The following is a 24,131-nucleotide window of genomic DNA, read 5'->3' on the forward strand; positions in this document are numbered from 1 at the left end:
GAGATACTTTTGTAACCCTTTCCAGCTTTATGCAAGTCAACAATTCTTAAACTTAGGTCTTCTGAAATCTCTTTTGTTTGAGGTATGGTTCACATCAAGCAATGCTTCTTGTAAATAGCAAACTCAAATTTTGTGTTTTTTATAGGGCAAGGCAGCTCTAACCAACATCTCCAATCTCGTCTCATTGATTGGACTCCAGGTTAGCTGACTCCTGACTCCAATTAGCTTTTGGAGAAGTCTTAGCCGAGGGGTTCACATACTTTTTCCAACCTACAATGTGAAAGTTTAAATTATGTATTCAATATAAGACAAATACAATAATTTGTGTTTTATTAGTTTAAGCACACTGTGTTTATTGTTGTGACTATGTCAGATTTATGCAGAAATCCAGGTAGTGTCTTCACTATTATTCTACAGTGTAGAAAATAGTAAAAATAAAGAAAAACCCTCGAATGAGTAGGTGTGTCCAAACTTTTGACTGGTACTGTATATTTATCCTGCTACTGGTCACTATTACTCCTGTTTACGTGTATATTCACCTATCACACATACACTGACACTCTAGCACACACACACACACACACACCATTATACAGCTGCCATATTGTTTACTATTATTATTAAACCTGCTACCAGTCACTTTCTCCTGATCCCTGCCTACATGTACATATCAACCTTAACTACTCCAGTATTCCTGCACATTGTAAATGTGGTACTGGCATTGACCCTGTATATAACTTACATTCTTCCATTTATTTATTCCTATTAGTGATACTATTTTGATATTGAATACTGCACTGTTGGGTAGGGCTTGCAAGTTAAGCATTTCACTGTACCTGTCCATGTGACTAATAAAACTTGAACTTGAAACTAAGCCAAGTGTGGAGCCATGTGAAAAGTAACGGGACAGCAGTGTGACGAGCCTTCAGTTCACACTCCCAGGGAGCCCTTGTAGGCATAGTAGTGTAATAGAAGAGACTCTTCTCTCAGAGTGAATAAGGTAGAACAGGAGGAGGACAGCTAGTGATGCTACTTCACAAGAACACTGCCGCCTTCACTACTAAACTGTGTCACTACTCTCACGCTTTGCATGCACTGGAACAATGTGTGTGATAACAGTCTATAGCTTACTGTATATAGAACAGGCCAGACTCCTATACAGCAGTAGTCTCCTTTGGTCCATGATGAGCCCTCTAGCAAACTGACAGTCAGGGGGGGCATTCCAGGGGGCTTGCCCTACACAAGTTACTGTGCAGATTCTGTAGTCCAGATCCCATACATTTTAAACTTGTTTATTTGGGATGCAAAATGATTTGTAGATCAGCGAGTTTTTTTTTTTTAATCAGGTTGGCCGATCTTGGAGACATGCTGAGTAAGTGTGACCATCTCTGCAGCGCTGGCCTGGCTGCAGCAGGGCTACGGTAAACCACCCTACTGCTACAGCGTGCTAAGTGGCTGTAAGCTGAGGCATGTGACAGGCGGAAAGGGGACAGGGACTGAGGGAAACAAGGAGCAGTTTCACAACACCTGCCCTGGCCAAAACTTATTGCAGAAACAGGTTCTTCTGGGAAAGTTTGACAGAAAACCCATGGTTGATGTCCACAATCTAGGGCTGTGACCCAATGGCACCATATTCCCTATATAGTGTACTACTAAGTAGTATATTTTATAGGGAAAATAGTTCCAATTAAGAGGCACCTAGAGGTCTTGCAAAAAGTGATAGCAATGCATCATAATAGGTAATTCTAATGAATTATTCATGAACCTTCTGTGACCATTACACTAACAAGGAGTAGCATTACAACAACCTGCATCTGATGCAGAGGGAGGAAGAACTTCGACAGAACACAAATGATAACATTCAAATCAAAGTTTGTCACATGCGCCGAATACAACAGGTGTAGACATTACAGTGAAATGCTTACTTACAGGCTCTAAGCAATAGTGCGGGAAAAAAAGGTGTGTGTGTGTGTAGGTAAGTAAAGAAATAAAACAGTAAAAAGACATTTGACTATAAGAGTAGCAAGGCTATATACAGACACCGGTTAGTCAGGCTTATTGAGGTAGTATGTACATGTGGGTATGGTTAACGTGACTATGCATATATGATGAACAGAGAGTAGCAGTAGCGTAAAAAGAGGGGTTGGCGGGTGGTGGGTGGGACACAATGCAGATAGCCCGGTTAGCCAATGTGTGGGAGCACTGGTTGGTCGGGCCAATTGAGGTAGTATGTACATGAATGTATAGTTAAAGTGACTATGTATATGAGATAAACAGAGAATAGCAGGGGGAGGGCACACAATGCAAATAGTCCGGGTAACCATTTGGTTAGCTGTTCAGGAGTCTTATGGCTTGGGGGTAAAAACTGTTGAGAAGCCTTTTTGTCCTAGACTTGGCACTCCGGTACCGCTTGCCATGCGGTAGTAGAGAGAACAGTCTATGACTGGGGTGGCTGGTGTCTTTGACAATTTTCAGGGCCTTCCTCTGACACCGCCTGGTGTAGAGGTCCTGGATGGCAGGAGGCTTGGCCCCGGTGATGTACTGGGCCGTACGCACTACCCTCTGTAGTGCCTTGCGGTTGGAGGCCGAGCAATTGCCGTACCAGGAAGTGATGCAACCGGTCAGGATGCTCTCGATGTTGCAGCTGTAGAACCTTTTGAGTATCTCAGGACCCATGCCAAATCTTTTTAGTTTCCTGAGGGGGAAATAGGCTTTGTCGTGCCCTCTTCACGACTGTCTTGGTGTGTATGGACCATTCTAATTTGTTGTTGATATGGACACCAAGGAATTTGAAGCGCTCAACCTGCTCCACTACAGCCCCGTCGATGAGAATGGGGACGTGCTTGGTGCTCCTTTTCCTGTAGTCCACAATCATCTCCTTAGTCTTGGTTACGTTGAGGGATAGGTTGTTATTCTGGCACCATCCGGCCAGGTCTCTGACCTCCTCCCTATAGGCTGTTTCGTCGTTGTCGTGATCAGGCCTACCACTTGTGTCGTCAGCAAACTTAATGATGGTGTTGGACTCGTGCCTGGCCATGCAGTCGTGGGTGAACAGGTACAGGAGGGGACTGAGCACGCACCTGTGGCAGATGTGTTGCTACCTACTCACACCACCTGGGGGCGGCCCGTCAGGAAGTCTAGGATCCAGTGGCTGAGGGAGGTGTTTAGTCCCCGGTTCCTTAGCTTAGTGATGAGCTTTGAGGGTACTATGGTGTTGAACGCTGAGCTGTAGTCAATGAATAGCATTCTCACATCGGTGTTCCTTCTGTCCAGGTGGGAAAGGGCAGTGTGGAGTGCAATAGAGATTGCATCATCTGTGGATCTGTTAATTGGATTGGGTCTAGGGTTTCTGGGATAATGGTGTTGATGTGAGCCATTACCAGCCTTTCAAAGCACTTCATGGCTACGGACGTGAGTGCTACGGGTCTGGAGTCATTTAGGCAGGTTGCCTTTGTGTTCTTGGGCACAGGGACTATGGTGGTCTGCTTGAAGCATGTTGGTATTACAGACTCAATCAGGGACATGTTGAAAATGTCAGTGAAGACACCTGCCAGTTGGTCAGCACATGCCCGGAGCACACGTCCTGGTAATCCATCTGGCCCGCAGCCTTGTGAATGTTGACCTGTTTAAAGGTCTTACGTCGGCTACGGAGAGCGTGATCACACAGTCGTCTGGAACAGCTGATGCTCTCATGCATGCCTCAGTGTTGCTTGCCTCGAAGCGAGCATAGAAGTGATTTAGCTCGTCTGGTAGGCTCGTGTCACTGGGCAGCTCGCGGCTGTGCTTCCCTTTGTAGTCTGTAATAGTTTGCAAGCCCTGCCACATCCGACGAGCGTCGGAGCCGGTGTAGTATGATTCAATCTTAGCCCTGTATTGACGATTTGCCTGTTTGATGGTTCGTCGCAGGGCATAGCGGTATTTCTTGTAAGCTTCCGGGTTAGAGTCCCATACCTTGAAAGCGGCAGCTCTACCCTTTAGCTCAGTGCGAATGTTGCCTGTAATCCATAGCTTCTGGTTGGGGTATGTACGTACAGTCACTGTGGGGACGACGTCCTCAATGCACTTATTGATAAAGCCAGTGACTGATGTGGTGTACTCCTCAACGTCATCGGAAGAATCCCGGAACATGTTCCAGTCTGTGATAGCAAAACAGTCCTGTAGTTTAGCATCTGCTTCATCTGATAATTTCTTTATAGACCGAGTCACTGGTGCTTCCTGCTTTCATATTTGCTTGTAAGCAGGAATCAGGAGGATAGAGTTGTGGTCGGATTTACCAAATGGAGGGCGAGGGAGAGCTTTGTACGCGTCTCTGTGTGTGGAGGACAGGTGATCTAGAATTTTTTGCACATTTAATATGTTGATAGAGATTTGGCAGAACTGACTTAAGTTTCCCTGCATTAAAGTCTCCGGCCACTAGGAGCGCCACCTCTGGGTGAGTGGTTTCCTGTTTGCTTATTTCCTTATACAGCTGACTGAGTGCGGTCTTAGTGCCGGCATCTGTCTGTGGTGGTAAATAAACAGCCATGAAAAGTATAGCTGAGAACTCTCTAGGCAAGTAGTGTGGCCTGCAATTTATCACAATATACTCTACTTCAGGCGAGCAAAATCTAGAGACTTCCTTAGATTCCATGCACCAGCTGTTGTTTACAAATATGCACAGACCGCCCCCCCTCGTCTTACCGGAGTGTGCTGTTCTATCCTGCCGGTGCAGCGTGTATCCCGCTAGCTGAATATCCATGTCGTCATTCAGCCACGATTCCGTGAAACATAGCACATTACAGTTTTTGATGTCTGTTGGTAGGATATTCGTGATCGTACCTTGTCTAGTTTATTGTCCAATGATTGCACGTTGGCGAGTAATATTGACGTAACGGCAGCTTTCCTAGTTGCCTTCTGCGGGTCCGGACGAGGCATCCGGCACTTCTTCCTCTGCGTCGCTTCCTTTTGTGAATAATTGGGATGTCTGCCCTGTGGGGTGTTGGAGAATATCGTGTGAGTCCTGCTTGCTGCTGTTGTTGTTGAAAAAAAATCATTGTCTAATCCGAGGTGAGTGATCGCTGTCCTGATATCCAGAAGCTCTTTTCTGCCGTAAGATACGGTTGCAGAAACATTATGTACAAAATAAGTTACAAATATCGCGAGAAAAAAAACACATAATAGCACAATTGGTTAGGAGACCGTAAAACGGCGGCCATCTCCTCCAGCGCCATTCACTCACTCCATCAAGGAAATTACAGGTTCAGACAGGACTGGTTTTCCTACACCCAGTATTCAACCCACGGCCACCACCATCAAGTCCTCCTTACTGAAATTATACTGAACAAAAATAAACGCAACAAAGATTTCACTGAGTTACAGTTCATATAAAGATATCAGTCAATTGAAATACATGTATTAGGCCCTAATCTATGGATTTCACATGACTGGGAATACAGATATGCATCTGTAGGACACAGATACCTTTTTAAAAAAGGTAGGGGCGTGGATCAGAAAACCAGTCAATATCTGACCACTATTTGCCTCATGCAGCGCGACACATCTCATTCGCATTGTGTTGATCAGGCTGTTGATTGTGGCCTGTGGAATGTTGTCCCACTCCTATTCAATGGCTGTGCGAAGAACTGGAACACGCTGTCGTACACGGCGATCCAAAGCATCCCAAACATGCTCAACGGGTGACATGTCTGGTGAGTATGCAGGCCATGGGTGAACTGGGACAATTTCAACTTCCAAGAATTCTGTACAGATCCTTGCGACATGGGGCTGTGCATTATCATGCTGAAACATGATGGCAGCAGATGAATGGCACACCAATGGGCCTCAGGATCTCATCACAGTATCTGTGCATTCAAATTGCCATCGAATAAAATCCAATTGTGTCGTTTTCCGTAGCTTATGCCTGCCCATACCATAACCCCACCGCCACCATGGGGCACTCTGTTCACAACGTTGACATCAGCAAACCGCTCGCCCACACGATGCCATACACGTGGTCTGCAGTTGTGTGGCTGGTTGGAAGTACTGCCAAATTCTCTAAAACGACGGAGGCAGTTTATGGTAGCGAAATTTACATTCAATTCTCTGGAAACAGCTCTGGTGGACATTCCTGCAGTCAGCGTGCCAATTGCACACTCCCTCAAAACATCTGTGGCATTGTGTTGTGTGACAAAACTGCACATTTTAGAGTGGCCTTTTATTGTCCCCAGCACATAGGTGCACCTGTGTAATGTTCTTGCTGTTTAATCAGCACCTTGATATGCCACACCTGTCAAGTAGATGGATTATCTTGGCAAAGGAGAAATGCTCACTAACAGGGATGTAAACACATTTTAGAAAAATAAGCTTTTGTGTATGGAACATTTCTGGGATCTTTTATTTCAGCTCATGAAACATGGGACCAACACTTTACATGTTGAATTTATATTTTTGTTCAGTATATGTTCAGAATGGACAGAGCTGTATAAAGGCCTTTGACACTTGCAAAAAATGATGCGTGGTCTAATGATCCCCTTTAGTCTAAAACAGATGGAAGTAGGACTTATGTGGTTCTATTGTTTAATTAAATGATGTTCTATTATATCGGGGGACCATTTGCTGGTGTCCGTTCTATATCCTGTAGCCGACATGCATTTATCTGGCCTGGTAAACCGCTGGACAGTCAACACATGGGGACTACAACAAACCATCACACACAGCAGCATGACAACCAGACCACCGCGCACAATTAGTGACACCACATGCTGTCTGTCTGGCCAAACCGCGAACCGGCGGCGACTTGACAGTGGCCCGATGTAGCCTGCAACTCTTCAAGAGAGATGCCTTTAAAAAGTTTGGTGTGTTTTCAACTGACTTTTAGCGGTCTGATGACAAGGTGATCAGAAGCTTCAAACCATTATATATAGCTTAACTATGCTAGTCAGTGGTGGTTAGCTAGCTAGATGATGGACAATCCTGTCTGAGGAACCCCCGAGGGGAATCAAAGACAGAAATTCGTCAGCTAATGAAGCTGGGTAAGCTATTGTTTAATGACAACTTGCCATAGCAAAGACAACAATACCATGAGTTAGCGACACAATCTCTGATAGTTTACGCAAAATGAAAACTAGCAGGCTAATTTGCTAGCTAGTCAAGACTGATAAAGGCAAGCCTTGAATTTTGGGTCCCAGTACTGTCTCGCGGGGACAATGTCATCTCCATCCCTTTTCTTGGAATCCAACTTTGTCAAGTCATCGCACGAGTGCACGCACGAGTTGGCATGGCCTTGCAAGTCACATCGCTTTGTACTCAAGTCCATTGGCGGACAGAGCTAACTGGAGCTGGCTCACTAGTTAGCATCTAACGCCATTGTGGATGGATGGTAATGCGAACGTTAGCTAGCTCAACTACCTAGCCGCGGCATCGCTAGACTCAGCCAGCCGCAGTTTGCATTTCAGCGAACGTTCTGCCGATGCCTTTTTACTACCAATGCAAAGGTGCCCAGATGTTTTACCCAGATGTCGGTGGTACTGGCTATCCACTGAACCATATCCACCGTTATTCTAGATAGTTAAACACAAGTACGCAATACCAACTGATCATGATCTTCTTGACAACCAAGCAGCATGTAAATAACTGCCAACTACTCATTCATATCTCCCTCCTCGACTCGCTCGATCCTCCGACCTGACATTCTAGAAGCCCCCATTCTACTGGACAGAAAAGCACTTTGGTTGGATCTCGTACCATTCTCTTCACCGTTGAGACTCAGGAAGAGCTTCTCCGATGCCTTTATCCATCTATCGGCGGTGTTCCTTTCTGTTAGCCTTGGAAGGAAAGTCCAGTTGTCGCTGGTGAAATCTGCCCTAGCTGCAGCTCCAGCGGAAGGTTGCTTTTTCATAATTGTGCGACTCCGAACTGACGCCGCTGCATGAAGAAGCCAGCTGAGTCAGCCCCGGAGCACGTCACATGACGGGGAGGTCAAATACCAGAATATGTATCTATTATTTGATTGATTAATACCCGCATTGATATTAAAGTGTATTGCTATGGGATGAGTGTTTGGATAAGTATATTATGCAACAGGCGTAAGCGTGTACTGTAAACAGGTTTCTAGGTCAATGTGGTAGAGCTACATACTTCTCATTCTCAATCTGACTGGTATGTAGGCAAGAAGTGGCAAGTCACCAGTAATAAGCTACAACAGGCTGAAACATGACGAACTCCACAGATGAACCCCAAAAAATAACATTTTGCAACAGTACAAAAAGCCACCTCTAACTCGTTCTCCCTCTTTACTGTACTGTCCAAATTTGATCTCTCCCCCTCCCTGTCGGTCCCTTTCCCTGCTATTCTCGCTCTCCCACTCCCTCTTCCCAGGCCTTCCTCCCACTCCCTCTTCCCAGGCCTTCCTCCCACTCCCTCTTCCCAGGCCTTCCTCCCACTCCCTCTTCCCAGGCCTTCCTCCCACTCCCTCTTTCCAGGCCTTCCTCCCACTCCCTCTTCCCAGGCCTTCCTCCCACTCCCTCTTCCCAGGCCTTCCTCCCACTCCCTCTTCCCAGGCCTTCCTCCCACTCCCTCTTCCCAGGCCTTCCTCCCACTCCCTCTTTCCAGGCCTTCCTCCCACTCCCTCTTTCCAGGCCTTCCTCCCACTCCCTCTTCCCAGGCCTTCCTCTCACTCCCTCTTTCCAGGCCTTCCTCCCACTCCCTCTTCCCAGGCCTTCCTCCCACTCCCTCTTTCCAGGCCTTCCTCCCACTCCCTCTTCCCAGGCCTTCCTCCCACTCCCTCTTCCCAGGCCTTCCTCCCACTCCCTCTTCCCAGGCCTTCCTCCCACTCCCTCTTCCCAGGCCTTCCTCCCACTCCCTCTTCCCAGGCCTTCCTCCCACTCCCTCTTTCCAGGCCTTCCTCCCACTCCCTCTTTCCAGGCCTTCCTCCCACTCCCTCTTTCCAGGCCTTCCTCCCTCTTTCTCACTCTCTCCGTACATTTATGAAGATGGTAGTTAGACAATACAAATCTATAAAGTAATTCATTAATGGGTACCATGGGCTCAGTAGTCAGTCAGTCAGTGTCTTTCCAAATTCAGATCACTAACTCACTATTCGCTCTTTATAAAGTACCGGTGGTAACAAGTACAGGTACAGAGCCGTGTAACACTGACCAGCCCCATCCCCACAGAGACCTAGCTCACAGGTGGACAAAGATATCTGCAAAAGGCTGGTGTGGGGGCAGGCTTTTGCTCCAGCCAGGCAGTAACACAGCTGATTCAACTAATACAGTGAGTTCTTGTTAGAGTGTATAATTATTTCAATCAGTTACGTCATAGTTCTAACTGTGAGTTTTAAAAATACATGAAGTGTTAGTTAAAGTACAGGCCATAGAACACATAATAAGGACACATTCAGAGCTCAAATCAGATTGGACTAATTTAAGGCAACAAAAGCAATCAAAGATTGTGTTTCTCAATAAAACAAACAAGTTATACAGAAAACCCCAGAACAGCTGTTATCGAAGAAATAAAAAAAGTATCTTCACCGACAGTTTAACTTTGAATTTAAAATCCCCCAAAACCTGCCAACATGAGTATTAAAGTGCTTTCTCAATAAATCACTTGTATCTTTTACCAAGGCAACACAGTTTAGGCATCATTTTAATATTATAGTTCTTAGCCACTAGTTAGCCACTGCATTCGTAGCCACTAGTAAGCCTCTCAAATTAAACTGTCTCACTGCCCAATCAACAGAGACCCACACGGTACAACCCATACCCCTAACCCGCCCCTGACCCCTCCCAAGTATAAATCCTTATTGATTGATAGACTAGCTATAGTATTTCCCTTGCATCCCATGTGATTTGAAGAGTAGAAAAGAGCCCCTGTGGTTGGTTTGTTAGTTGGCTCCTAGATCAGCTGTAGTCAGCACTTTCCTCCTCCGCTGCCATAGTCAGGTGTTCCATCTAGGAGAGGGAGTGGAGGAGAGAGAACAGAGAGGAGGAGAGGAGTTTATCAGTATAAGACAGACATAAATGATACAACATACAGCTTAGTCCAGTAGCCAACAGTCTGCTTTGCACAGCTCAGGCTTATTCAGGAGGGTGGAACTGTACAGAACGTTCATGTAGAACAGACATTTATCTTCGTTGTCATAGAGAATAGCCTATTGTGTCTGTTCTATGCATTGCATTTCTAACTGCAACGTTCTGAAATGTTCACCCTTCTGAACAGAAGCAAAGCACAGGTTTACAGAAAGCATGACGACACGCACATGACAAAACATAAACGACAAACAAAGCTCCCACGTGGCAACTCCCCCTCTGAATAAAACACAGCTGCACGGGGAAAATTCAATCCCATGAAAACATTATGGTTGTATTCTGGTTAGGAGAGATGGACGGCTGTTGGGAAAAAATTAAGGGATGCAGACATTGACAAACAGACTAAAGAAATAAAACAATAGAAACAGACTTTTCTAACCAAAATGTGTGCGTGTCCAAGCTAGAGTGAAATCTGTGGCGCCACTGGCATTTCCAGGACTCTAGTGACATCTAGTGACCCCGTCGGGTACTGCTGTCAGTGTGTAACATGATATTACACATAACTCAAGTTGACATTCCAGTGTTATGTTTTTGATTTGCTAAAGGTTTGAAGTAAAGGCTGAAAGGCTGTGAAAGAAGAAAACATAATGCTAGTCTAGAGACATAGGGTAGCTAGATGGCAGGGAGGATGCAGTAGAAGAGAGCGTGAGTAGCCCTTACTGGCCTCAGGGGTTAGAGGTCAGGGGGTGAAAGCACACCTGGCAGTAAGGGTTCCCTGGTGGAGTCCAACACCTGATGGAGATTAAATCATCATTACATCACACACTACTGTATAACTACCCTCCATATTAGAAATACATAATGAGAACAAAAACATGTATAATCTAATTTTAATTCATTTCCTGAGTTGTGTGAATTCAAATGGAATTAAGCCCAAACCCTTTGAAGTGATCAAATATTCAATTAAATAAATTGAATCCCCACCACCTAAGGAAAATGTCTTGTCCTCTCACCTCGTATGTGGTCCCGTTCCAGAACTGCCTCATCTCCCCTCTCCTCCAGGCCAGCAGAGCAGATCCTAGCAGGGTGAATGGAACCAGGTAGAGCAGGGCTGGCTGCCCCATCTTAGTCACCAACATCACCGCAAACGTCAAAACCATACCACACAGGTAGGCTGGGGGAGGGGTGGAGAGGAGATGATCAACACGATGATGATAATGATCAGTAACATATTGATAATGTCCATGTCGTTACCTATGCAGCAGCAGAAAAGGTAGACCTTCTTGGGGCTGTTGACCCACACATCAAACCTGCTGCAATAGGCCACAAGAAGACCTGTTGGACCAATCAGCAAACAGAATATATGAAGGTCTGAAGCTATCGTCCAATGAGAAGGCAGAACAGAAGGGCGTGAAGATGGAGCTGATATTGAAGCTTTAGATCGCACCAGGAAGAAAATTACCTTATGAACTGATCTAGGATCAGCTTACACTCCACACATCCTAATTATAACCATTATAGAGGGAAGCATAACACTGGCCTTAGATCATTGTCTAGAGACATGGACCCATAGGGCTCTGGTTATTGTTGCAAAGCTACCGGTAATTTACCAAAGTTACCAGAATCTTCAGTCATTTTGGTAATTAACAGGTCATCTATGGTAATTTATCTGTGTCCATTTTGTCCATGAGTTTCCAGTGGATAGACCATATGGTTCAAGAAAATAAATACCTAATTAATGAAAAAAGCATTTCAACAACAATGGCATTTTTTTAAATGAACTCTGTAACTCTTCCAACTATTGACTTTCTTCACAACTGTCACCAGTTTGGCACCAAAACATTGACAACAAAGACATATTAACATAGTTAAATGAATAGAAGGATATTTCATGCTGAAACCCTCCTGTTAAACATTAATGGTACTCACTAAGTTAATGGTTCATATTTAGGATAATGTTTTATAGTTTTGTCATTCTGTTTTGTCATTATTTTATTATTGTATATATTTTATTGTATATAGATAATTACAGACACCTGTGATAATCTGAAGTACCCAAAAAGCCCACTAGATGGTATCTAATCAAATAAAAACGTACGTTACAGTAATATACCCTCCCTTTGCAACCCTAACTCTGGTCAAAAGTAGTGCACTATATAGGGCATAGGATGCCATTTGGGTTTATCTCACCTGGTACGATGATGTCCCCATAGCCCAGGATGGAGAACTGCATGCCACACAGGTTCTGTGTCCACGCAGAGAACCGTGGAACACGCATCACTACCGGGAGCTACCAGGGAGACAACACAGGCATCGGTCAACTAACAGTCAACTAATGATTCAATAAAAACATTAACACTCTGTTAAATAACAATTGACTAACAGTTAACTAAAGCTCAACCAAAACTCAAATCAATCACAGAGAGACATACTGAGGATTCACTATGATAGATTCTGAATCAACACCAATGACAGTACTTCCATTAAAAAACAGAAAACAGACATGTAAATATGCCAACTGTCAAGCCATACTGTTTGTTAATGACATGAACATGAGACATACAGGAAAGCAATCAGTTCACCACCAAATCACACAACAAATATATCAATGTTTTATTAAATTCAGATGAAGCCCTCTCATTATTTAAACTCTTAGGCTACAACGTAATGACTTGAGATTGTGTAATATTGTATAGTAGTATCGTAAAGTTTGTTAGAGCCAGGATTACGTGATAAAAACTGAACAAAAACTCTTGGTCCTACACATGACGAATCAGGCGTTAACACAGCTGTCACGTGACATAAGAGCCATGTGACGGTTGGTTGGTATGTGCTGTATGTTCTGTCTCTCAATTCAATTCCATTTCAATTTTAGGGTCTTTATTGGCATGGTAAACATATGTTTACATTTCCAAAGCAAGGAACAATCTACAATATTTATATAAATGCCCATTTATTCTTGAAGAATACGTCTTATAAATGCCTTATGAACTTAGTAGAACTGTCTTACCCCAGCATAACATAAATGCCTTATGAACTTAGAGACTTAAAGAGATGAATTGATATGATAATTAACAGTACATATGAAGCTGAGTAGTAAAGAGATGAATTGATATGATAATTAACAGTACATATGAAGCTGAGTAGTAAAGAGATGAATTGATATGATAATTAACAGTACATATGAAGCTGAGTAGTAAAGAGATGAATTGATTTGATAATTAACAGTACATATGAAGCTGAGTAGTAAAGAGATGAATTGATATGATAATTAACAGTACATATGAAGCTGAGTAGTAAAGAGATGAATTGATATGATAATTAACAGTACATATGAAGCTGAGTAGTAAAGAGATGAATTGATATGATAATTAACAGTACATATGAAGCTGAGTAGTAAAGAGATGAATTGATATGATAATTAACAGTACATATGAAGCTGAGTAGTAGAGATGAATTGATTTGATAATTAACAGTACATATGAAGCTGAGTAGTAAAGAGATGAATTGATATGATAATTAACAGTACATATGAAGCTGAGTAGTAAAGAGATGAATTGATATGATAATTAACAGTACATATGAAGCTGAGTAGTAAAGAGATGAATTGATTTGATAATTAACAGTACATATGAAGCTGAGTAGTAAAGAGATGAATTGATATGATAATTAACAGTACATATGAAGCTGAGTAGTAAAGCGCTGGGGTCTTACTTTCTCATATGGAGTCGAGGGTTCGGCTGACACCTCCACCGTGTTACCCTGCGTCGAGACAGAACACCCCAACCAGACGCAGTCAGTTTGCATCCCAAATGGCACTCTATTCCCTACATAGTGCACTACTTTTAATCAGGGCCCATAGCGCTCTGGTCAAAAGTAATGCACTTCGTAAGGAATAGGGTGCATTTGAAACGCATCCTCAGACAGTCAGCCATTCAGACCCAGAGGGGAATCTAATCTACACAGCAATGCTGCAACGGTACACAGCAGATGAGATCACAGCTACGCAGCATGATTCTAGTTAGGGGCAGGAGTGTTTACTGGGTCGGGGAACACTCAGTCAAGGAAAACTCCTGACCCTACTGATTGTTAATCAAGCCATTTTAACATCCAGAGATTGAAGATTCAAGTTTTGACAGACAGAGAAAGAGAGAGAGACATATAGGCAGACAGGCAGACAGACAGATGAGTGGTTACCTTCTCTCCTGCTGCATCTGGACCCAGGGCCACTTGGACCATGATGCTCTCCCCATTCTGTAAATATAAAACATTTAAAACGTGGGACAATGTATTTAACCTTTCTATTAAAATAAATAGGACAATAACATTGCACTGTATTTAAAGGGGAAAGTGACTCACCGGCATGAACAGAGGAGTGATGAAGACAAAGAACACATCATACAACAGCAGCAGACTCAACAGGATCACACAGATCTGAGGGGGGGGAAAGAGAGAGAGGGGGTGGAGGAGGGATGGAATGGAAGAAAGAGAGAGAGGGAAAGAGAGAACAGATGTTTAGAGACGTGTCCATAGACTTAGTTAGACGACATCTTTTTACCTGACCCGTTATGGCGTCTGTGAGAGTATAGGCAGAGCCATTGAGGCCATCTCCATTTTGAAGTAGTACTTTTTCTTCTACTACTTCTATGAGTTGGTAAACAAACTGAAATGGTGCATACTGCCACCTGGAGTGTGTTGTTTGAACAGGTATAAAGCCAAGGTTGGTGATCTACTGCCACCTGCAGTTATGGAATGTTTGCTCACAAGTAAAATTCATTGGCTGATCCCACCCAGTTGACTACTTTAAAACGGTGGAAGTCCTCAATGTCAATGTAAAAACAGTTTACTTCCAAGTAGTGATCTATCTCTATGGACGTGTCCAACTGTCTCAGCCCTCTTTGTGACTGAAGACCAGAGGGTCAGAGTGATGATTTCACCTTGAAGTTGGACAGTGAGATGGTCTTCAGGAAGTTGAGACAGAAGGCCACACCCAGGAGGTCCTGCAGGATCCAGATCCATCTGGCAATAAAGTAGAGTACAAGGTATATTTTCTTCAACAACACACTTCAGCCTGTCAACTAACTAATAAATATAACCAAACTGATTAAATAAAGGTAATAAAGAAATAGGTTATAAAGTGCATGTCAAGCTTCCTCACAAACATGAGGACAACCATTGACAATGGTTCCTGTGCTTTACCCTGAAATGGCCCAGGAATTCATTGTTAGTTTAGTTTTAGTTAAGAGTTTTATAAATGCAAAAATGAGAGCATTTTCCAAGTAATGATCCAGTGAATGAGTAAATGTATAATCTGAGTGAGTTACAATGTGTGGGGGTGGAAAGGGAAGTGAAACCACATTCTCTAGAACATTATAATTATCCACCATGCTTTCGCTCATGGAAAAGTTTCATAGGAGATTAGCTGTGGACCGTGTGTTGCTGTTGTAGACTGGGGACATTTAATTATCCTGTCCACTAATACTTCTACTGTGCTAAGGTCTAAGGACAGTCACTAGCCTGTATGAATACACACACAAACATTACCCACCATGATGTTATTCTGTTATTGGAAATTAGAGAGACTAAGAGTTTCTGTCTGTCAGAAAGTGCGTCTCAAATTGCACCCTACTCCCTATAAGTGCACTACTTTTGACCAGCATAAGTAGCACTATATAGGGAATAGAGAACCATTTGAGACACATTCAGAGACAGTAGTCAGAGTCAATGAGGCAGTGAGTGATGCTGAACTAAACTAAAACTAACAGCAACAACACACCTCTACTCTGCTGATGACGTCCAAGTCCTCCACACTCCCTCACCCCAAACACCGCTTCCTGCTTCCTGTCCCACCCACAGAATTCCCAAGGAGTGGGTGTGTGTGTGTGTGTGTGTGTGTGTGTGTGTGTGAGATAGACAGTACCTGTCCTCGTTCCTGTAGACTCCCCAGACCACAGCTACGGTGACACACACAGCAGACAGCAGCACCGACCTCACAGATACACTCCCACCCAGGACCGTCACACTGGAGGAACACAACACACATGAGAGAAGAGAGAAAGAGCGCAAGCAACCACAGAAAGGTCCGTATGACTCACAAAAACACATGTGTGTGTGTGTGAGAGAGAGAGATGTTCAAGGAGACTGGTATGTGTCCGATTCACTTATTATTATTATTATTTTTTACTTCTCAGAACTTCCATATGAAACTATGACCTATGAGTTGTTTATGACAGACAGAAGAACAGACAGGGAGGACAGATGTCTATGGAACAGACAGAGAGGACAGATGTCTATGGAACAGACAGGGAGGACAGATGTCTATGGAACAGACAGAGGAACAGACAGGAAGGACAGATGTCTATGGAACAGACAGGGAGGACAGATGTCTATGGAACAGACAGACAGGGAGGACAGATGTCTATGGAACAGACAGACGAACAGACAGGAAGGACAGATGTCTATGGAACAGACAGGAAGGACAGATGTCTATGGAACAGACAGGGAGGACAGATGTCTATGGAACAGACAGGGAGGACAGATGTCTATGGAACAGACAGAGAAACAGACAGGGAGGACAGATGTCTATGGAACAGACAGGGAGGACAGATGTCTATGGAAGCAGACAGGGGAGGACAGATGTCTATGGAACAGACAGGAAGGACAGATGTCTATGGAACAGACAGAGAAACAGACAGGGAGGACAGATGTCTATGGAACAGACAGGAAGGACAGATGTCTATGGAACAGACAGGGAGGACAGATGTCTATGGAACAGACAGGAAGGACAGATGTCTATGGAACAGACAGGGAGGACAGATGTCTATGGAACAGACAGGAAGGACAGATGTCTATGGAACAGACAGAGAAACAGACAGGGAGGACAGATGTCTATGGAACAGACAGGAAGGACAGATGTCTATGGAACAGACAGAGAAACAGACAGGGAGGACAGATGTCTATGGAACAGACAGGGAGGACAGATGTCTATGGAACAGACAGGGAGGACAGATGTCTATGGAACAGACAGGGAGGACAGATGTCTATGGAACAGACAGAGAAACAGACAGGGAGGACAGATGTCTATGGAACAGACAGGAAGGACAGATGTCTATGGAAGAGACAGAGAAACAGACAGGGAGGACAGATGTCTATGGAACAGACAGAGAAACAGACAGGGAGGACAGATGTCTGTGGAACAGACAGAGAAACAGACAGGGAGGACAGATGTCTATGGAACAGACAGAGAAACAGACAGGGAGGACAGATGTCTATGGAACAGACAGGGAGGACAGATGTCTATGGAACAGACAGAGAAACAGACAGGGAGGACAGATGTCTATGGAACAGACAGGGAGGACAGATGTCTATGGAACAGACAGAGAAACAGACAGGGAGGACAGATGTCTATGGAACAGACAGGGAGGACAGATGTCTATGGAACAGACAGGGAGGACAGATGTCTATGGAACAGACAGGGAGGACAGATGTCTATGGAACAGACAGGAAGGACATATGTCTATGGAACAGACAGAGGAACAGACAGGAAGGACAGATGTCTATGGAACAGACAGAGAAACAGACAGGGAGGACAGATGTCTATGGAACAGACAGGAAGGACAGATGTCTATGGAACAGACAGAGAAACAGACAGGGAGGACAGATGTCTATGGAACAGACAGAGAAACAGACAGGGAGGACAGATGTCTATGGAACAGACAGAGAAACAGACAGGGAGGACAGATGTCTGTGGAACAGACAGGAAGGACATATGTCTATGGAACAGACAGGGAGGACAGATGTCTGTGGAACAGACAGAGAAACTGACAGGGAGGGCAGATGTCTGTGGAACAGGGAAATCATACTTTACGTTGTTACTATAGAAAACCTTGACTCTGTAAATACCATGATTTTAATGAGCTGTGACATTTGTCAGACAATACTTTGTTTTCCTTGTTGGGGGGGGGCGGGGCTATGTTGTTATGGGGAAAAAGTTTGAATTGGGATGAAAACCCCAGGAAAATGGTGTCTGTCTGTCTGTCTGTCTGTCTGTCTGTCTGTCTGTCTGTCTGTCTGTCTGTCTGTCTGTCTGTGTGTCTGTCTGTCTGTCTGTCTGTGTGTGTGTGTACCTCATGGGGCTACACTTGGCCAGGTCCAACAGGGCGTCCAGACAGCTGAAGAGGGCGGTGGCTGACGCTAGGCAGAATATGACGATGATCACATACACTGGAAAACACACACAACGTGTCAAAACACTCCTGAACTAACTCATTATGATACAATCACTGAGTGTCTAACAGCTTCTGGTGTGGTATGTTTGCTTTGCATATAAAACTGTTAATAAACGTAATACATTATGAAAATGTAATACAAATATATCAAGCAGTGTTTGTGCAGAGTGAAAGACTCACCCAGGTACTTGTAGAAGAAGTACATGAGTACCAGCATCAGACACATCAGACCTACAAAAATGACCACCTTTAGGGGAGAGTACAGAGCCAAGTCCCCACTGTCACTCTTCTCCTCTCCTCCTCCTCCTCCTCCTCGAGACGCACTCAGCCTCTCTCTGATACACAGACACACACAGACTGTTACACAGAGTGTAGAGTGGCTGAAGAGTGGACAGCATGCATGGCTGTCCTTTTCCGAAGGACATAAAGAAACGTGTGTGTGCAGTCTCACCTCTCACAGGCTCCGCTCCAGTAGCCTCCCAGAGCAACAGTCACCACTCCTATGAGAAGCATGACCACAATGCTGGCATCAAACAGAGGCACCGCCGGGGCATACAGCCTAACCTGCATCTCCTCACCAAACACCTGGAGAAACACACAGAGATCAAACACTAACACACCTGAGACACACACACTACTGTCTCATGTCTATTCTTATTGATTGAAAGAAATACTGTAGATGAGAAGTCAATTAGAAGGCGTGAATAGGCACTATACCATATCTTATAGTGAGTTGTAGTGACCTCTATACCAGAGGACCTACAGTATCAGAGAACTCACACTCTGTGCGTCCAGGAAGTCCATGTATCTCATCAGAGCCAGCGGAATCTGGACCTTCTCATACTCTGTCACATTGGCTCCCGGGGGACTCTTTAGAAGCAATCAAATGAGAGATAAAACAAAACACATGTCTTAAAAAGCACACACAAAGATGTAGGCCTATCATGTTATACCATAGATGTAAATTAAGTGTTGCATCATAAACACATTGGAGGTAACACTATTGATACATTGTAAATACATTGTAGATACACCATTGATACATTGTTGATCCATTATCAAAGTATTACCATAGATTCAGTGCTGGCAACGATCAGAGCGGCAGCCCCCAGGTCTTGGGCTACCACAGCCTTCTGGCTGAAGTTACACTCCCCTCCCATGACCACCACCACCTTGCCTCTCACTATGGCTGGGCTCACCCCTGCAGAGCTACACAGTTGCCTGGACGACAGGTTCACCAGGGGATACGCAGTCTAACACAGGACAACAGGTACAGTTAGACAATCAATATATTAATAGCTATGATGTATTGTCACTGTAGCAAGGCTGAATCCCAGAGCCACCTAACAGCAGGCTGGATGTCAGGTGAGGTTCACGAAGTTCTGTGGGTTCACCAACAGATAGTAAAGTCTAACACAGTCGAGGCTGGAGCAAATGGGGGCATAGGGCAGCTGAATATCAGAATGGCGATGTTGCTGGACTGGACTTACAGCAGCGCTGAGTGAGAGTGACAGGTTGGTCCATAAGGAGTTGTAGACCAGGCAGTATTCTTTATCTGTGGCTTCATTTGAGATGTGCAAGATTGCCTCTTGACAGATCACCTGTGTGGAATAAAAACAGTAACTAAGTGAAATACATACAACTAACATGTATTTCAAAGTAAACAAAGTATAAGAAACAACAACAGATCGTTTGTTCAGAGACTGATCAGTGTTAGCAGTGTTAGCACTTTTTCATTACACTGTCAATATCTGTTCCACTCTGAAGCTTGCCTGGAAAGTTGGGTACTTCCCCGTAGCCAAGCCATAAACGAGCTCAGCTGGCAAACTTAGCTGGTGGCTAATTGGCTAACTAGCTACATGAACATGGCAAACTTGCCTAACAGGATAGACACTCGAAATGACAATTGTAAAGGTGACATTATCCATTTGTCGATAGTATTTGTCAAATAAATATCACATAGTTGTCGACATAGTTGGACCTGGCTTGCTTGCTAGCTAGCTCTATCTCTGTACTGTTATGATAAATACCGTGAGCTAACTAGCTAGCATAACAGCTAACTGCCTATATTACCTGAGATGACCGGAGAATGACTGATAAAATAATAATCCACTGAGTTTTTGCCATGTCGGTAACATACAGAATTGAGTAAAAATCGTATAAAGAAAAAAAAAAAACACTAATCTTGTGATTTGGCACACCACTAGTTTCAATATCGTCCCGTTTACTGTACTCGCATCATCGTTTTTTAGAGTTAGCCATTCCCTTCCTGTTTCTCATGCTGATGGTTCTCGTGACAGCTGACAACATCTTGGCAAACGCTGACATGCACTGCATTTTATCAATGCATTCACTGTTTCCATATCATTAGATGTCAATATTTCTTCTCAGTATAAATATAATGGGAAAGGTTGTTTATGTAACTGTCTTCAAGTGTACTAAAGATAATTATAACTAACCCAAGATAGTTCACCTGTGATGTGTCTGGTTACACCTTCTGTTTGTGAGTGTAAGGGGAAACTAAGGCATCCAATACAACCAATGACTATGATTATTGTGTTTTCAAGACAACTGGGTAAAAAAAAATTCATTCAAATGATTTTTCCCAGTCTGAGCTAGTCTCTCCCCCCCAAGAGTTCCCAGTTGTCTTGAATGTGGCATTTCAACCCACAGCCTCTCTGGTTCTGAGACAAATGTCAAAGTCATGACAGAGGTAGAATCTAATTGCATACTCCTTGCGTCCTCTCCTCGACTCCTCAAAATCCATTGGAAGAGAAAGCCCAGGGTCCCCCCTCTCTGACCTTCTCCTCCAATGGGTTTTGAGGAGGCGGGTTGAAACAACATGAGATTTTCAATCTTGTCCACATATTGACCATGTAAGGGGGTAAGTGTTAATAACATCTACTTATCATAGTGATGAGTCATTAAACTGAGTATGTTTCCCAAATTGCACCATTTCCTTTATTGTGCACTACTTTTGGCCAGGGCCCATATGGTAGTAGTGCACTATATAGGGAATAGGGTGCCATTTGAGTGTTCCATGAGAGGACGATCAGATATAGCTAGTCAAACCTGACAAAGAAAGACTTCTCTATGATGGCATAGAACATTTTTTTATTAAGATTCTAGCTAATGAATGAGAAAAATACTACATGTATAAAAACATATTGGCTGAAATCAATACAAAAGCTTAAAAGCTTTTGAACAAGTGTGTACAAGAAACAAAATGGTCCAGTGTGCCCTACCTACACATTTCAAGTTCATTGGAAAACAGCATTCTTTACTTACTCCTGAAGGCAACTCAAAGAACATGGGATGTTTAACAGAATGAAGCAGTTAACATGGTCTCTGTCCCCAATTTCAACCTATGCCCTATATAGTACATTATTTTTTACCAGGGCCCATGTGTCTCTGGTCAAAAGTAGCACACTATATAAGGACTAGGGTTCCATTTGGGACACAGATAGACATTTCACATCTGTAGTTTATGATTTGATAATGAAGCAGATACTACTAATCATGTGCCTCATATCTCCACAGTGGCCCAGCCACCACATGAAAGGTCATTTTTCCACAAATCCGACTATAAATACAGGCAAGGCCTAAAAACACAACCACACACTCCTGAACATTTGGGTGAAACATTTGTTCACACAGGCACACACACACACACACACACACACACACACACACCGATTGTGATCCATTTTCTACTCTTACAGTGCAACAGCATGGCAGACAGACAGATAGCAGTGATTTAATATAAATGAATTATATACACGTTCCTGGGTGGTTTCATCGTTTGGTCCTTTGTCTGGTTCTAATAAGAGTGTCTTTACAATGCCTCCTCTTCAGATCTACAGCAGTAGTTAGCACAGGCTTCTTATCTGTCTGTGGACAAATAATACATACACATATCACATTCATGTAAAGCCGTGTATATGCGGCTGGCAAATTTACATTCATGTAAAGTTTAAACTTATTACACAAACGTGGAATGAAGCTTTCGTAGACACAAGGAGCATGTTAACACAGTACTGATAACACGTTGACATCACAGTAGCAACGCGGTACTGATAATACGTTGACGTCACAGTACTGATAAGTCCTAGATATCACAGTAGTAACAGTACTGAAAACACGTTGATGTCACAGTATTTTTTAAATATTTTTTTTCACCTTTATTTAACCAGGTAGGCCAGTTGAGAACAAGTTCTCATTTACAACTGTGACCTGGCCAAGATAAAGCAAAGCAGTGCAAGAAAAACAACAGAGTTAAACATGGGATAAACAAACGTACAGTCAATAACACAATAGAAAATCTGTATACAGTGTGTGCAAATGAAGTAAGGAGGTAAGGCAATAAATAGGCCATAGTGGCAAAATAATTACAATTTAGCAATTAAGACTGGAGCGATAGATGTGCAGATGAGGATGTGCAAGTAGAAATACTGGTGTGCAAAAGAGCAGAAAAAAAATATGGAGATGAGGTAGGTAGTTGGTTAGATGGGCTATCTACAGATGGGCTGTGTAAAGCTGCAGCGATCGGTTAGCTGCTCTGACAGCCGATGATTGAAGTTAGTGAGGGAGATATAAGTCTCCAACTTCAGTGATTTTTGCAATTTGTTCCAGTCATTGGCATCAGAGAACTGGAAGGAAAGGCAGCCAAAGGGGGTGTTGGCTTTGGGGATGACCAGTGAAATATACCTGCTGGAGCGCGTGCTACAGGTGGGTGTTGCTATGGTGACCAGTGAGCTGAGATAAGGCGGAGCGTTACCTAGCAAAGACTTATAGATGACCTGGAGCCAGTGGATTTGGCAACGAATATGTAGCAAGGACCAGCCAACGAGAGCATACAGGTCGCAGTGGTGGGTGGTATATGGGGCTTCGGTGACAAAATGGATGGCACTGTGATAGACTGCACCCAGTTTGCTGAGTAGAGTGTCGGAGGCTATTTTGTAAATGACATCGCCGAAGTCAAGGATCAGCAGGATAGTCCGTTTTACGAGGGTATGTTTGGCAGCATGAGTGAAGGAGGCTTTGTTTTGCGAAATAGGAATCCGATTTTAGATTTAATTTTGGATTGGAGATGCTTAATATGACTCTGAAAGGAGAGTTTACAGTCTAGCCAGACACCTAGGTATTTATAGTTGTCCACATATTCTAAGTCAGAACTATCCAGAGCAGTGATGCTAGGCAGGCGGGAGCGGGCAGCAATCGGTTGAAGAGCATGCATTTAGTTTTACTAGCATTTAAGAGCAGTTGGAGACCACGGAAGGAGTGTTGTATGGCGTTGAAGCTCGTTCTGAGGTTTATTAACACAGTGTCCAAAGAAGGGCCAGATGTATACAGAATGGTGTCGTCTGCGTAGAGGTGGATCAAAGAATCACCAGCAGCAAGAGCAACATTGATAAATACAGAGAAAAAAGTCGGCCTGAGAATTGAACCTTGTGGCACCCCCATAGAGACTACCAGAGGTCCGGACAACAGGCCCTCCGATTTGACACACTGAACTCTATCTGAGAAGTAGTTAGTGAACCAGGTGAGGCAGTCATTAGAGAAACCAAGGCTGTTGAGTCTGCCGATAAGATTTTATTTTTCCACCTTTATTTAACCAGGTAGGCTTGTTGAGAACAAGTTCTCATTTGCAACTGCGACCTGGCAGAATACTGTGATTGACAGAGTCGAAAGCCTTGGCCAGGTCGATGAAGTCGGCTGCACAGTACTGTCTTTTATCGATGGTGGTTATGATATCGTTTAGGACCTTGAGCGTGGCTGAGGTGCACCCGTGAGCAGCTGAGAAACCAGATTGCACAGCGGAGAAGGTACAGTGGGATTCGAAATGGTCGGTGATCTGTTTGTTCACTTGGCTTTCGAAGACTTTAGAAAGGCAGGA

At 43.8% G+C, this 24,131-nt stretch overlaps 2 protein-coding genes across 4 annotated transcripts in view; both read right to left on the minus strand.

Moving 5' to 3' along the window:
• trpm7 (transient receptor potential cation channel, subfamily M, member 7) overlaps positions 1 to 7,934 on the minus strand; it is a 115,062-nt gene extending 107,128 nt beyond the window's left edge. Inside the window, exon 1 of the mRNA XM_045708037.1 lies at positions 7,723 to 7,934. Within this exon, the coding sequence (XP_045563993.1) occupies positions 7,723 to 7,725 (3 nt within the window). The 5' untranslated portion in view covers positions 7,726 to 7,934. The remainder of the gene's footprint in view (positions 1 to 7,722) is intronic.
• A 1,453-nt stretch (positions 7,935 to 9,387) lies between these two features.
• Positions 9,388 to 20,586, minus strand: psl2 (Signal peptide peptidase-like 2A). Of its 3 annotated transcripts, NM_001173826.1 has the most exons (17): positions 20,309 to 20,471; positions 19,726 to 19,836; positions 19,306 to 19,488; positions 19,016 to 19,105; positions 18,687 to 18,820; positions 18,416 to 18,570; positions 18,134 to 18,230; positions 15,928 to 16,029; positions 14,945 to 15,026; positions 14,367 to 14,441; positions 14,205 to 14,261; positions 13,722 to 13,769; positions 12,198 to 12,297; positions 11,262 to 11,342; positions 11,021 to 11,181; positions 10,766 to 10,799; positions 9,388 to 9,929 (listed from the first exon to the last, which is right to left on the minus strand). In NM_001173826.1, exons 1-17 carry the CDS (start codon positions 20,360 to 20,362, stop codon positions 9,889 to 9,891), a joined length of 1,605 nt encoding a protein of 534 aa, NP_001167297.1. In that variant the 5' UTR covers positions 20,363 to 20,471; the 3' UTR covers positions 9,388 to 9,888. The 3 variants fall into 3 exon arrangements, with proteins under 3 accessions (NP_001167297.1, XP_045563915.1, XP_045563914.1); XM_045707959.1 differs by lacking the exon at positions 13,722 to 13,769 and having other exon boundaries at positions 20,309 to 20,586; XM_045707958.1 differs by lacking the exon at positions 10,766 to 10,799 and having other exon boundaries at positions 20,309 to 20,586.
• Between the last annotated feature and the right edge of the window lie 3,545 nt (positions 20,587 to 24,131).

Source organism: Salmo salar, chromosome ssa26, assembly GCF_905237065.1.
Source record: "Salmo salar chromosome ssa26, Ssal_v3.1, whole genome shotgun sequence".
In the NCBI taxonomy this organism is placed as follows: domain Eukaryota; kingdom Metazoa; phylum Chordata; class Actinopteri; order Salmoniformes; family Salmonidae; genus Salmo; species Salmo salar.